General features: G+C 39.1%; 1 protein-coding gene across 1 annotated transcript in view; it reads left to right on the forward strand.

Moving 5' to 3' along the window:
• TTC29 (tetratricopeptide repeat domain 29) overlaps positions 1-15,803 on the forward strand; it is a 95,096-nt gene extending 79,293 nt beyond the window's left edge. The window contains exon 12 of the mRNA XM_033160929.1: positions 15,703-15,803. Coding sequence (XP_033016820.1) covers positions 15,703-15,788 — 86 coding nt within the window. The 3' untranslated portion in view covers positions 15,789-15,803. The remainder of the gene's footprint in view (positions 1-15,702) is intronic.
• The last annotated feature ends 409 nt before the right edge of the window (positions 15,804-16,212 follow it).

A 16,212-nucleotide genomic window follows, 5' to 3' on the forward strand; every position in this document is an offset into this window, starting at 1 on the left:
AAAGCTTGAAATTTACCCCCAAAATTATGCCTTATAGACATAATGATTGTGCTGAAAGTACTGAAGGCAACATTGTAAGATCTGACAAAATTCATAAGAAAAATAGGCTAGTTTTGAAGTAGTTCTAATTGTGCATGGAACACTAGCGGGATTCTGTCCACATGAGTGAGACCCTTAGTTCATCTTTTGGGCTCACTATATTTCCACACCTTGGATGTAACATTTGCTTAGAGTTGCCACATGTAGAGTTGAGTAAAGTCATTTCCTGAAAGGAGAATTAACAGCCACACTGATCAGGTCTATAGTCATTGAGCCTGTCTTCTTCTTCTTTGGCGATCACTCGTAGCCGAGTAAGATTGTCTTCCATAAACACGGTTTTAACAATGAGTCCGTAAGTGACTGTGTGGGCCAATTCTGGATCCACATGTCCTTCCACAGTGGGGAGATTGGTTTCAGGGCGGGAGTTGATCATGGTGTGGATTTGCCAAGCGTGCCTTCCTCATAGCACATTTCTCCTTTGCGTCCTGAGTTTGAGTGTCTTCAAAGCCCATGACACCTTTGGTAAAGGCTGTTCTCCAACTGGAGCGCTCGCAGGCCAGTGTTTCCCAGTTGTCAGTGTTTATACTACATTTTTAAAGATTTGCCTTGAGACAGTCTTTAAACCTCTTTTGTTGACCACCAGCATTACGCTTTCCATTTTTAAGTTCAGATTAGAGTAGTTGCTTTGGAAGACGATCATCAGGCATCCACACAACATGACCAGTCCAACGAAGTCAATGTTGAAGAATCATTGCTTCAACACTGGTGATCTTTGCTTCTTCCGGTACACTGATATTAGTTCACCTGTCTTCCCAAGTGATGTGTACAAATTTTTGGAGACACTGTTGATGGAATCTTTTGAGGAGTTGGAGATTGCGTTTATAAGTGATCCATGTTTCACAAGCATATAGTAAGGTTGGTAGTACAATAGCTTTATAAACAAGCATTTTTGTTTCCTTGCAAATGTCCCGGTCCTCAAACACTCTGCACTTCAATCGAAAGAAAGCCACACTCGTAGAGCTCGGGCAGTGCTGAATTTCAGCATCAATGTTGGCCCTTGTGGAAAGATAACTGCCTAGGTAGGAGAAGTGATTGACATTTTCCAACATTACACCATTGAGTTGGATTTGCAGCACTGTAGAGGGGTTAATTTGTACTTGGTGCAGCACTTTGTTTTTTTTGGATGTTGAGTGATAGTCAAGCTTTTCATAAGCTTCTGCAAAGATATTTAGGATGGTTTGGAGGTCATCCTCTGAGCATGCCTGTAGTCATTATTTCAAATGTTGTATACAACAATGAATATCTGATGGCACCAATACATGGTACAGTGGTACCTTGATACTTGAACATAATCCATTCTGGAAGTCTGTTCAACTCCCAAAACCGTTCGAAACCAAGGCACAGCTTCCAATTGGCTGCAGGAGCTTCCTGCAGTCAAGCGGAAGCTGTGTTGGACGTTCAGCTTCCAAAAACATTCACATACCAGAACACTTATTTATGGGTTTGCAGCATTCGGGAGCCAAAATGTACGAGTATGAAGGCATTTGAGAACCAAGGTACGACTGTACAAATGCACTCATGATCCCACTGTGTGCTGGTCTTGTGTGTAGGCTCTATATTGGTCCATAGTTTTTACACCAGTGTTTTTCAATCTTGGGTCTCTAGCTGTTGTTGAAGTGCAACTCCCATCATCCCTGACCACTGATGCTGCTGACTAGACATGATGGGAGTTGTAGTCCAACAACAGCTTGGGGACCCAGGCTTGAGAAACACTGAGCTGATAATTGAATACAGGGAAGTGACTGGCACCCACCATTTCCAGTTTCCTGGCTCTTTAATTTCTGTTGCTTTTTACTCGGGGAAAGTTCCAGGTTAGAAGGTATTGGAACAAGAAACCATAGCCAACAACTAATGATGTCAGATCAGCCAGGGTCAAACTGAACTCTGAATAAGGCAGCATTTTCAACTGTGCTTTCCTAGAAGCTGACTATCACCTTACAAGAATGAAATAATGAATATTCTGCTACTGCCCACATCCAAACCTTGTACTGGTTTCATCCTGGTATTTCAGCCCCAGAGCATACTGGGTGATGTTTAATATTTAATGATAACTGTGTTGGAGTGAATGCACAATGTACACACACACATATATATTATTTATGCCTCTTTTACTATATATAAATTATATTGGATGAACCAAAACAACTGAGCTGGTTATCTAAAGTGTGATCTCCCCAAAGGCCTTGTTAAGCAAATGTAAATTGTTTGGATATTATTATTTTCAATAGTAAAGTCACCTGGGCCAGAATATGTCTGGGATGTCTTAAAATCACCCCGTTCCCTAATTTATTGACTTTTATAATAAAATGCATACTTACAATGTGTAGCATTCATTTAAAATTGCAGGTACTATGATTAATTTTATCTTAAAACGCAGGCTAAGCAACAGGCTAGATACTTTTATTTACCTATATTGTTATGTTAAACCACAGAGGATATGGCAGGAAAGCTATTAATGTCATATTGTCAGCACATGGGAATCACCAAGCAACTAATCCCCATAGAGTTACCAAAACTAGTACTCAAATCAACAGGTTGTTCATCGTCTACTGCAAAGGTTTTTTCCTGATGATAATTTTAAATTTTCCTATTTGTGATTCTTAACAACAGTCAGAAACATAGGTTTGAGAAAGGGAAATTATGCATTTATTGCTTGCACAGTACACATTTGCTGTAAATGCATACCTAATTTGATGAAATGATAATCATGACAAATAAAAAGATACTTATACAAAAGAAGGAAGAAAACAGAAATATGATACAAATTAAGCTTGATTTTGCTCTCTGTGACTGTGAAATTGAATAGGCATGTTGATACACAGGAAATCCCATTTATAATTACATTCTAAATTACATGTGCCTCAAACCCCCCCCCAAAAGAAAACAGAATGTAGAACAAAAAATATTTAGGTAAATGGGACAGTGAATTATGGGGATATTATTGATGGTGAAATGTGTGCTCTGGGACATAATCTAGACACCGGAAACCATTTCGGATGAAAGAGATTGGGATAAATCTCGTATGTCCACTGCATTATGTTTAACACCCTCAGGCATTGAGCCCTGGTATTATGAGGTACCATGCAGTGTTAGAAAATACTTTACATACTAATTTTATTATGGGAGCATTAAAGAAATTATCTCTTTGGCAAAAAGATACAAGTGGAAGTCTCATATGTCCATAGGAAAACATGGGGTTAAAGTGGACTGTATTTTAGGCTGTATTCAGTTGACTTGCTGTGTGGGGAGAGGCTGAGCAGTCCTGGCTAATGACTTGTAGGTACTGAATCCTCAGGTCTCTCAGGTGGTTTCACTCGACCAGTTTCAGCAGAATGATGAAAAGGCTGAGATAAAATAAACTGACAGTTGCTACTCATCGCAGGCAGCAAGCTGTACCCCAGCAGCTGAGACCCTGGGAGCCCTCTTTTTTTAAACAAAGGCTTTCACTGCAGTGAGCAATGAACTCCACACACACAAAAAGGGAGAGGGAGATTGGCAGCTGGTGACCGACAGGAGGAGGGGAAGGAGGAAAACTGGGAAACACAGCAATTGTTGGCTAATTAGAAGCCGTTCCCACCTACTTAATACCAACCCATTAAGCAGAAAACACTTTTTCATCTTACTCTTCACATGACATTACTGCTTCACATGACATTATACTCCAATCAATACCCTCCCACTGGCTGCCTCAGTGCCCACAAATGAATACATTTCAGTTCAAGAATGCAGTAATTGAGTTGGGGCAATGAAATTGGAGCTCTCACAGACAAGATCTTTCTCTGAAGATACTAATATTATATTTGTGAAGCTTGGATAAAGAAATCAGATCTTCCTATTGACAGATGTCTGAAATGGGCAAATGAAAAAAGACAGTGATTAATATATTTTAACTTTTGCATTTTAAGACTGGGACAATTTCTATTTTCTGTTTCTCGTTTCTCTTTTCGATAGAAATATATTGATATAAGTTTACATAAACAGCAAGCCTTTTGCAGTTTCAAGCATTATTTAATGGCAGATTGATCTTTTATTTGCAAGTGATTCAAAGTAGAAACAGAGGACCTATTAAAAAACCATTCATGAAGTGGCAAACCCATCATATGGACCTTTCGTCCCAATGATGACTACTATGTAGTCAACATGTGACAAAAACTTTAAACCATCAGGTTGATGTGATAATAACATGGAGTTGGATTCTTAGTTGTCCTTACAGCTCCTATTTTTTTAAAAAAAAATCATAATTGGTAGCAATTGTTTGTATCACATTTCTTTGAATATGAGGGAAAGTAATCCTGAATTCATCTTCTCCTCCTTACCTCCCCACAATAATGGAGGAAGCTCTGATCCAGTGGAGGCTAATACTGGGATCAGCGGGGAAAGCTATTTTCAATGATTCCCCCCCCCCAACAGCTCCCAGTGCTACCTCCCATCAGGGCCCTCTTTACTGGGGGTGCAGGGGGTGCAGTGCACCCGGGCGCCGAATTCTGGGGGGCACCCACTGCTGAAACTGCCTAAGCTCTTAACTATCTACCTATTGTGAAATAATAAATAATTTTGATCAAGCTAGAAAACAAAATACATATATACCTAGGTATTACCGAAATGTATACCTACTGTTTCACTAAAGGACTTTCAACTTTGTGCGCTCATTTACCAAAGACGCGCTGGCGGCGGCACTTGTCATTAACAATGGCGGCGCTTGTCAGACTCAACGACGGCGCTTGTCATTCTCAATGGTGCCATGCACACAAAATTAACTCTTACATCAAAATATCATGTTACATATTGTTTGGGGGCTAAACTAAATTTGTGGGCGCTGGGCAGATCTTTGCACCCCGGCAGCGCACATGCTAAAGACGGCCCTGCCTCCCATGCTGCTACTGAAATCCTCTGGAGCTGTTTTTTAGAGGGCATAAGGGGGCTGCAGGGCGGGGAGGGGATTGCCTCCCTCTCCTTTCTCACCAGCAGGAGTGTTCCATAAGCCAAGTTCCATTCACAAGAAATTAGGATCCAAGCCAATAGCCTCTTAATCTACCCTTCAGTGTAACTCCTACCAAATGCATAAAACTTTTTCTTGAGTTGTTCTTTGTGTGGAGCTCTAATGGATAATGATTTATTGTGTGTGTGTGTGTGTGCATGTGTGTTATTGTTTTGTTGTTTTTGCCATGCTTTGTTGTGAAGCACTTACAATATATGCAGATGAAGTGACTCTGAACAAAGTAAGTAAACTTACATGGAAGTAAATTCAAGTGATATTAGAGGGCTTGCATCCAACTAGGACTGCAACCCCATGTAATTAGATACAAAAGCTACCTTGAATTCAGTAGCAACAACTTCTGCGAAAACATCCTTAGGATCACACTGCACTTGGTTATGGAAGCCAGAGCAATGGGAATTGTACTGCAGTTTACAGATTTAGAAAGTCTCTGTGCCAAAACACGTGTGAAGATATTGTGGAAACCCTTTTGGCCATAAGCTGTGATTTCCCCTCCCTTTGAATTCCAGAATTCCAGAATGCATCGGTATGGAAGGAAGGAACTTTTTCAAAGGAAGTATTATGCTTCGACTTCTTAGGCATTTTCTTTCACACACACACAGCTCTCTCTTTTTTCAAAGCCACGAATTGAAGGTTTATAAATAGAAAGCATCTCATAACCTGCCTGTATCTCTCTTCTTTCCCATGTTCTTCTATTATTCCTTTTCATCAAGCTTTATTGCATGCCACTTCTTGTCTTGGACCAGACTAGGGATAGGATAGAAATTTGATTCAGTTTGCATTTAAAGCTGATCCTACCTATTTCACACTTTCCAAAACAATACTAAAACTGAAACAAAAACATATTTCGTAATGTGTACATCTCTGAATTTTGTGATGCAGTTCTCCAGTCAAACAGTGTTTACAAAAATGCATATATTAGGGCAGAGTGTGCATATAAATGAATATATTGGTGACAATGAATTAAAATGCATTATATTAAAGTGAAACGCTTGGGAAAATATGTGTGTCAGTCAAAACTGCATACACATGGAAGTTTGGCCACTTGTGGAGCCAACATGGTTTGCAACCCCTGGTCTAAAATAATATGATGTGCTTTTAAATAAATTTACTGCTTTTCAGACAGCTCTTTTTTGTTTATCGAATACTGAAGTGCTCTTTAGCATTATCTCAAGAACCGCTGCTTTAAAAATGAAATGAAATACTTACCAATGTACCAACCTATAGCACAAGCTTTTTAAAGCACTGGGTGTGCACAAATTCTTGCTATGGTTTTTGTTCTATTAAGTAGACTGAGCTCTGACTCTTGATCCTACTGAAACATGGTTAAATATTCTGTATATCCAAGATAAGCGCATAAAATCATAGAATTGTAGAGTTGGAAGGGATCCCAAGGGTCATCTAGTCCAACCCCTGCAATGTAGGAATTTTTTGCCTAACAACCCTGAGATTAAGAGTCTCATGCTCTACTGACTGAGCTATCCTCTTTGTGGCACTGTCATTAACACACTCATTTTCTGTCAGTTTGTTAGACAATATACATGGCAATTCTGAGTCATAACCAGGTATGAAAATCCAGGGTGAGTATGTTGGCTAAAATTGGAAAGAATCAAAGACTGGGAGTTGTGGGTTTCATTAAAAGACGCTATCCTTTTCTCCTATATTTCAAACGCCACTCTTGTCTCTCTGATGAGCTCACTGGGTGGCTTTAGACAAGCTGCCTTCTTTCAAACTTGCCTCGTCAACACCGCCTCATTTGCAATAATAATAATCAGGGTAGTTGCAAGGTAGATCTTCAATCGTCTCTCTCTCGAATTCATAAAAGTGAGCTTGAAATGGCTTACACCCAAAGTCATGTCACAGGTTCACATTTCTGTGCTATAACTAAATATAGGAATATGCTTGGCAGGAAAGCTGTGACTTGAACCAGGAAACCTTTCAGAACATGGATGAGGAACCTCTGGCTCCTCAGACATTGCTGGACTACAGTTCTCTCATCCTGGAGTCTCAGCCATGCTGTCTGGAGCTGAAGAATGTTGGAGGCCTGCACAGTCCCTATTTCTGCTCCAGAATCTAACCTGGTGAGCTGCCTGCTGGGATTGTACTTGAAGTCTCAGAGCGAGGTGCAAAAGGAAACATTGGCTCCTGCAGTTGGCAGGCAACCTTTGGATGAACAAGAACTGATATAAATGCTAGGATTCTGGCTTTCCTGCTTTGCCTAATGGGTCAGTTAAAACACTTTATTGAAATATCTCTAGCTGCTCCACACCCTCCAGGTCTAGATTTAGTTCTGTCAGTATGAGTTACTATATTGCTTGTTATGTCTACACACACATGGTGCACATGCAGTCTTGATCTGGTTTTCGGGTAGAGTTTGCTAATAATATAGCAGTAAATTTAGGATAGGTTTCACACAATTACAGTGGTACCTCGGTTTAAGAACAGCCCTGTTTATGAACGATTTGGTATACAAACGCTGCAAAACCGGAAGTAGTAGTGTTCCAGTTAGCGAACTTTACCTCGGTCTAAGAACGGAATCTGAACGGTGAAAGGGCACCGGCAGCGGGAGGCCTCATTAGGGGAAGCGCGCCTTGGTTTAAGAATGGCTTTGGTTTAAAAATGGACTTCCAGAACGGATTAAGTTTGTAAACCGAGGTACCACTATATTTGGCTGAGCAGATCATCATGCATTGACCCTTTTTCAGTTGCATTTCTTCCTTTGAGGCTTTATCTTGATTCCTTTTGGCCACATTCTGAGGCATGGGTAATCAGTTTAATGCAGCAACAAAATATTGCCATGAAAATACTCATTTTCAGCAATAATCCATTTCAGAATCTTTGTATTCTACAAAGAGAATGAAGTTGTGGAGTGATTTCCTTCCAATTTGTTTTTCTTTTGGAAGCTGAAGAAAGCTATTGATTCAACCTAGAGTCTGTACCGTGGATTATAGTTCTGTATTTTGTGCTCTGGTCCTGGAATGCACTTTGTCAGGTTATTGGGGGGGGATCAAGAAAAAAGCTATAGAGTGAGGCATTTTTCAGGTACATGCTTTTATTTTTGGTTGTGTTCTCTGGATTGAAAGTAAAAAGGTTATCTACAAGAGTGTTGCTTATCTCTGTGGCTTCTTAGAAACAGCATCATAACTCAGTGCGGGGGGGGGGGAACCACTGGACATCTCATAGTACAGATTAATTTGGAAGGTGATGAAAAGCTTGTATTATTCTCTCCAGTTGAAAACAGCAAAAGGAAGCTGCCTGAGAAAACCAATCTGAGGCCTTAGGTGTGCATGCGGGGGGAAGCATTTTGTGACTTAAAACTAGGGGGAGGTTAATGTGATAATTTTTGTTTATTGAATAAGAGCACCCAGGTTGATTGATACAGTAATTTCAGCTTTTGCTATGGCAAATATTTAGCTCATTATCAATTTTAATAGCATTTTGCAGAACAAGCCTTTTCTTGATATGCAGAAAATACTATTAAATTTCCCTGCATAGATACATTGTTATGACATGCAATAACTACTTGAATATAAAGGGGGATTAATAATTTAGGAGGTGTTAACAAATTAGGGCCATCATTAAAAATACTTTGAACCATTTTGTAGAAAAATCAGATTGAGGTAATGCTTTGCTCTTATGATAAAGAATTACAGCATTAATTCTGCAAAGTGAACTTATTGCTCCTATTCGTCTCCTAAACCCTAGAGCATTAAAAGACAGGAAGAATGAAATGATCATTGCATTTTTTTTCCTAGGCATAACAGCTCTAATATTTCCATCACAGTTTCATAGCTTAGCTTCCTTGGATGTGCTGGAGGAAAAGCCAACCAACGTTATCTTTTCCTTTGTTTTGCTATTGCTGTTTTATGAAATCTACTCACAGTTTGTAATAACACGTTGGGAATTTTGCTTGTACAGCATTCTACACAGAATACATCCTGGAATCTTTTTTTAAAGTAGTTTGTTGCTTCAAATTATAAAACCTTCTTAGTTTTGTTTGTGCACTTTGCCTTGATATATTCCTTTTTTTATTTAATGCAAATAAAATAGAAGAGAAAAGAACAATGTCAGCTCACATTAACAAAAAAAACCCCACATCAATCCTGACTTAAATGTATATATTAATATAAGTAGTCCAGATGTCCAAATAGATATCTGCACGAGACTGACAAATATAAGATAGGTGTTTAATTGTAGAAAGGGCAGTAAGATCTTGTTGTTGGGTGCTTATCCTTCCAGCTTTGAAGTCTCTTTCAAACATAAGGGCTCACAGGATCCACTTTCATTGCCCATCTGTTCATCTCCATAATTTAAAAGTGTGTGAACATCCACAAATATCAATGATTTTTCCAAAACATAGCTAATACAGCTTCTAATCAGAAAGAAGACACTATAGGACACTCCCACTTCATATGCCTCGAAGAGGCATTGTCAGCATTACATCACCAGCATCCATCAGAACCACCCACACAATTTCTTTATAAATAGGCACTGTAGAGTCCTGATATGCATGGAACATCTGTTTTTGCTTAGTCTCTAGCCTAAAGAAACACTAGATACAGGTGCTAAAGTGTTTTTCCATAGATTGAGTGGAATGGAACGCTGTAGTTCCCTATTCCGCACATTTCAAAGATCCTGAATATCTAATTTACAACATTTCAATTAACATTTATAAACAGCTACCGGAAGCTCAAATTTCTGTAAAGATCCCGTCATTTCCTCCAGCAGTGTAGGAGAAACCAAGGCACTCGAAACTGACAATACATTTTTTTTAAATCATTATTATGCACCAAAAGGTGTTGTAGTTGACAACAATGCCATTCACATTGGCAGGCAAGTGATATCTAAGCTCCAGTGTTAAAAAAAGGGGGGGGAGGAAATCCATCCATTCTTATTAACCAATCCAGTTCAGTTACCATCTTATCTCAGTGTTATGTAAGGGTTGAGAAATCCCCAGAAAATATTTAGAAAGCATGAGGGGGTGGGAGAGAGAGAGGGTGGGAGAGAGAGAGGGAGATCCACTGTGGAAGCAAATGGAGCAACCTAATTGGTCCTTGAGCAAATGGGGCAACCTAATTAGATGCAACCTGGTATTTTCAGATATATTTTTGTCCCTTTTGTCATTTACAACAATGTTGTATTTTGTGTGTGTGTACACACACACGTTACCAAGAGGCCCTGCTCTAGTTTACCCACTTCCACCAGCATTACCTTTAGAGATTTTGTCAGTAGAATAGGGTATAGGACCTTTCCTGTGGTAGCATCTGTATACCCTACCCAGAGGGGTTTACCTAGCACCTGTGCTTCTGTCTTTCAGGCATCAAGGAAGTACTTTTCCATTCTCCCAAGCTTTTGCTGATTTTTATTCAGTTGTGGTTGTAATTGGTATGTTTGTACTGTATTAATTCTTACTATTGTTGTAATGATTATTTTGCATTATCTTAGTGGATGGTGGGGCAGCGTGGGTAGGGCTCAGTTGTTCTCCTGAATTCCCAAGTCCAAGACTTTCAAAGGAGGCCCCCGTCATTAAAAAGTGGTTGTGTGTTGTGAAAGTACTTGGTTTATTTTTTATTTCTCCACCCCATTGGTGACTTAGTCACTTGAAGTCACCTCAGACGGGAGAAGCAAGGCTTTGCAGCTGTAGCCAATGATACATACAGTATATTCTGGCAGAATGCAAGCTGAATTTAGTAGCGTACATATATCCTACCAAATAGAATCCTGCTTGCTCCTAGAATTATCAGATGGTATAAATCTTACAATTATTGAAAACCAGAATTGACTGGGTTATAAGCATTTTCACCATCATTATTTGCAGAGTTTCACTAGTGTGTCAGTGAGAAAATTTAGGACAACATGGTACCATAGTAGAAGCAGCAAATCTCTTGAATTACGCCCCCCTCCCCCCCCCCAAAAAACTGCAGTTTATTTTTATAGCACTCTTTACTTAAAATAAAATGCAAACTGGTCTTCAGGGAGTAGTCAGCTAAGTTCAGTGAGCTTTCCTTTTGGATGACAACTCTGTAAAGTGCCAGGTTTTTTGAGTGCAGAAAATTGCACCAAAAATCTATTTCTCACATCTGTATTGTGCTGCTGCAGTAGAGGCTATCTTCTTGCTCAAATACCTAAACACGCTGCTCCCAAATGTAGCCTCTGATACACTGTCCTAATACTTGGGTAGACTTTTTCCCCAATATGTCCCATTGAGAATATTAGGAATAATGAAGTTTTTGTGCAGAAGGCTGTGAGCTTTTCTTGGTTTTATGTCCCTTTAAGGCAGGAATGGGCAACCTGTGGCCCTCCACATGTTGTTGGACTTCAGCTTCCATCAGTTCCAGCAAATATGGCTGGTGCTGAGGAATTATGGAAGTTGTTGCCCAACAATAACTGGAGGGCCAGAGCTTCCAGTCTTCCAGTCTCCAGTGTTGGGAATTTGCCTCCTCTTGAAATAATCTTGAAAATATTGACTTTTTGTATGGGTTTCTGTAACCAATTCTGTTCAAGTTGGATTTCGATGATCAGTATGAAGTTAGTTCCATAAGGTTTTTGTTTGAGTTTGAGTTTTGGTTGGTGAGCAGCAGGGATTGCTTACATTGGTTACACCTTGGTTCAAATAATAAAGAATGCCAAAGTATTTTTCACTTGTATAACTTTAAAGAATTGTAAAACAATTCTGACATCTGTGCATGTGACTTATTGAAGTGTGTATGGAAGTTGCATGGTTGCAATAAAAATCTGTTGAAATAGCTGGAGCTCATTAATGAACTAATCCAGGAAGAGTAAATAACATTTCTGGCACAGCATCTACTGCCCATAGAGAAGGAAGGTGAATTTGGAACTGTGATAGGTGAGAGGTCGGATAGGGATCTATAGCAGTAATGAACAAAGATCAGAGGGTGCCACATCAAAGAATATTGGAAGGTTTAGAAAATCAAACACCTGAGAGAGAACCACATTCTCGAGAGAGTGGAAATGAGAATCAGTAGAAATGGCAGAAGGGTATATGGAAGAGGTGCAATACATAGCAGCACAATTCATTGCTTACTTTGTCTGTGGAAAGCCATGCCACAGCCTTTCTATTTGCTGTATTGATGAAGTGGCATATGCATGCTTTACCCTATTCATTCATCTTCCGCATTTTCTAGCCTTACCTTTACATTTACCTATTTCTCTTCACTACTGTATCCTTCCTTCCACACACTTGTTTGATTGATGAGTTGATGCAAACAGCGCTAGGAATATATAGGATGCTATTGTTATTGTTGTTAATGTACTTGGCATTGACTATAAATATATACCAGAATTTTAAGCATCCCCAATACATTCTGTAATCAATGCATGAGCAATGTACTCTAATGCAGTGCAGTACTAGAAACCAATGTAAAACACAGAAATAGATTCTCTTAACTGTGGAGCAAAAGAATAAACCTGTTAATAGAGTAAACTCCCCTCTAGGATTGTGTATTTAACAGATGTCTACTGGATAACTTATCTAGGGATTTGATTCTTTGTTTAGTATAAGTAGCAATGGGAACACAGTTAAAGGAAAGGCTAGCCTTCTTTGCTGTCTTCAGAGCAGATTGCCTTAAGAGACACTGAGACTAGAAGAGAAAAAGAGAAATTGCATAGATCCAATAGGCTGAGAGGGTTCTATTATATTTCTACCTCAGAGATTGTACCACCATTAAATCCACACTTTAAGGCCATGGGAATCAGGCCAGCATGATAAAGAAGTTTGGCTAAAATGAATCTGCTATATTAGTTTTTGTGAAAATGATTAAGCTTTCTGGGTATGAGATCAGTGCTATTTTTCAAACGGTCACTGTTTGGAAGTTAGGCAAATAATCCCTAATATGAGAAAGAGAATGAAAGGGAACCAGACAGAGATAAAATTGTGTACCAACATAAACAAACCACGTGAATATATTATTTGAAATAGAAAACAATGCAAGGTAATTTATTTGTACTAGCATGAAAAAACCCTTTTCTACTGGCAGGCAAATATTCTTTAAAGTATTAAAAGTAGAGTGCCCATCAAGTAAGCATATTTATAATCAAAACCCTTAGAACGTTCACAAAAAATCCTGAAGGCAGTCAGCTCTACTCAAATTAGTAACTCAGATAAATCACCATTAATTAGCTAATATAAGCCAGCAGGTGGTTTCAAGCCCAGAGACATTCCCTGGTTATTTAAATTATGTATACTACACTACACCAAAGTTAGAGTAAGTGAAAGGGGAGCAACAGACATGAACATATTTTTTAAAACCCTGTTTAGGGGTAATACTCAACTAAAATCTCCTGCAGTCCAGTCCCCAGATCCAGCCCAAAGGAATACAAGGCAGCTTTGACCCACCCCCATGCTCAAATAATATAATCTATGAACACTCCATGCTGCTCTTATTTCAGCACTGATTATGCATGCAGTGAGCAAAGTCTGCTTTGGAAGATAACTTGCATATATTTGTTCAATGGGAAAATAACTTCTGAAATAGTAACCAGTTTTTAAAATTACGTGATGGATATTTGAAAGATAAGGTCAGTGCAATATACCTGAGTAATCTTTTTCATTTGGATTTCCTCAGAACATTATTCGGAACTTAACTTGGATGTAATATGTTGATGATAAAATATAAATCACATGTCCTGGTTAAAGCTGAAACAAATGTAGAATTAAAATTCAGGTCTCTAATGCAGGTGTTACGTAAACAAATATTTTATACATCAAAACTTCAGGGTGGAATGAGAAGTACTCCATACAATTCTGAAGGTGACAGACTGGCCCTTGTAAAGCCACAAACAATATTATTATTTTTCTCTACCTCTTTCTGTTCTTCTTCTTTTTGTAATCCTCTCAGTTCTGGAGACCACACACTTGAAATTTGAAAAGCAATAGAAGTGTGAAACTCCAAGCAGTAGCCTCATACTGCAGAACAGATCTCTAGATCTTGTGGTTGGCTGACTCTTAAAAAAAAAAGTGTAAAGACAAGTCTCTTGTCAGTTGGCTTACTGAGAAGGAAAATGTATAGTCATCATTAGAAATGATGAGTGTCAGGAATAAATGGCGTGAGCATGCACAAAGCATACCTGTCTGACCAAATCTCTGTACAGTGTTTAATGAGATGATTCTACAACATCCATTCCTTCCCAAAAAGAAACACATGTCTCAGGATGCCTTTGAGGAAGTTGTTGGGGCTCATGAACAGGATAGTGCTACTGAACTCATGCCTTGCTTGTGGGCTTCTCACAAGAACTTAAGAAGAGCCTGCTGGATCAGGCCAGGGTCCCATCTAGTCCAGCATCCTTTTCCCACAGTGGTCAACCAGCAAGCAGGAATAGAGCACAAGAGCACTCTCCCCTCCTGTAGTTTCCAGAAACTGGTAGAAGCATTGCTGCCTCCTACTGTTGCATCTCTGGTTGTCCTCTGGTAAAATGACAAAGTCTTTGTCTGATCCAACAAGGCACTTCTTATTTTTCTACGTTTAGAAAGCAATGACACAAAAAGGGCGTTTATACTGGTTGCTCACTTACAGTACTCCCTCCCACTACAGACTCTCCCAAGTCCAAGCCTAAGCACCTCCCGGAAACACTGCAAAACCTACCTCTTTAGGATAACCTTTGGGGCTGAAAGTTAAGGCAGGAAAGGTTCGGATAACAATCCATGTGACTCCATTTATATTCTGAAAGACTCCAAAGTGAAGGACGTGAGGACCAAGTTGCAGACTTCACATAAAGTCCTGAGTTTGCTGGTGTGTGTGTGTGTGTGTTAACTGGGGAAGAGAGTGTTAACTAGGCAAGAACTAATATCCAAGCTATTTTGGTCATGACTGCTGTTAGATGTGAATTTTATTTCAAGCGGCCCTCCCTTGAGCAGTAGGGACAAGTAATAACAATACTTTATAATTTTCTGGCTTTTATGAATGTTGCTTTATTTTTATGACCTTTATACTTGATAAGTGTAATTTTTATTACATGTATTATTAAAAGCCTATCTCTGGCATGTTAGCAAGGGTGACTGGTCTTTTGACATGCTTCATAGGCCGACATTAAATATTTCAACTTTCTCCGTAAATAAGAACTTGAAAGGTTGTTTTTAAAGCAATACAAGTATAACGTGTCTCTCCTGTAATAGTTTCTTCCTGGTTTATGTTGTGCTTGTATATACAGTCCTATTACATAAGTAAGGGCTTAGTTTTGAATGTCAGTATTTTACATCTTGGATTCCTAGTAAATCTCCCTTTGCTAACCTGATGTTGCAGGGATCCATATTGATCTTTTTTCCTACATGTATTTGTGGTGTTTATTTTTTGAGATATTGGGGATTAATAACAAAATTAACAAGTGGTGAAGAATGTTTCTTTAGTACCTTGGATTACGTTCTTTTAGGAAATAAAGAGCGCGAAGGAGATGGTATAATAAAGGAATCGATTTATTCTATCACTGAGTATAAAAACATTAGCCCTGGGAAAGAGCCTTCCTCCAAGAGCTTTAGCTGCCCAGTCCCACTTACGTGGCACAAAAATGATTTGCATTTTTAGAGAAATTTCTGGTCTTCAGTGAGCTCTCGTGAAACATGAATAAATTGCTTTCTTTTCCTCTTTTTACAGACTTTATGAAGCTGAATCCATTAGGAGCTGAGTCAAAGTGTAATGAAATAAAGGCAACAACTGACATGATGGAAACCCTGGATTAGGTTTCCTGCTAGTCGAAGCTTAGCTGTCATGGCCTACGTGTCAAGTTAGTGGTCTTTGGGGAGGCTCATGAGTACATGTGGATTTTTTTTTAACTGCTGCATTACAGCAGGTCTCTAAAGTAGGCAGAAATTAAATAGAGAAGCAAAGATTAAGAATTAAACTGAACAGTAGCAAGCAGTTCGCTACACCAGACCAGATTTTGGTCATATGATCCTTTTCTAGCTTGCTAGCTTGCTATCATCTTGTAGCTGTTTTGCATGACGTATAGATAATATTCCTTTATGCCTACCAAGCATAGCCTTTGTATAAGAAAATGTTATAGACAATGCAGGGCTCATAAGTCTGGTTGTGAGCTTGAACAGGTACCAGAACTTAGTGCAAAGGGACATCTGTGAGCAGTGAAGCACTCTGCATATTAAGTGT

The sequence above is a fragment of the Lacerta agilis genome, chromosome 9 (assembly GCF_009819535.1).
Source record: "Lacerta agilis isolate rLacAgi1 chromosome 9, rLacAgi1.pri, whole genome shotgun sequence".
Lineage (NCBI taxonomy): Eukaryota > Metazoa > Chordata > Lepidosauria > Squamata > Lacertidae > Lacerta > Lacerta agilis.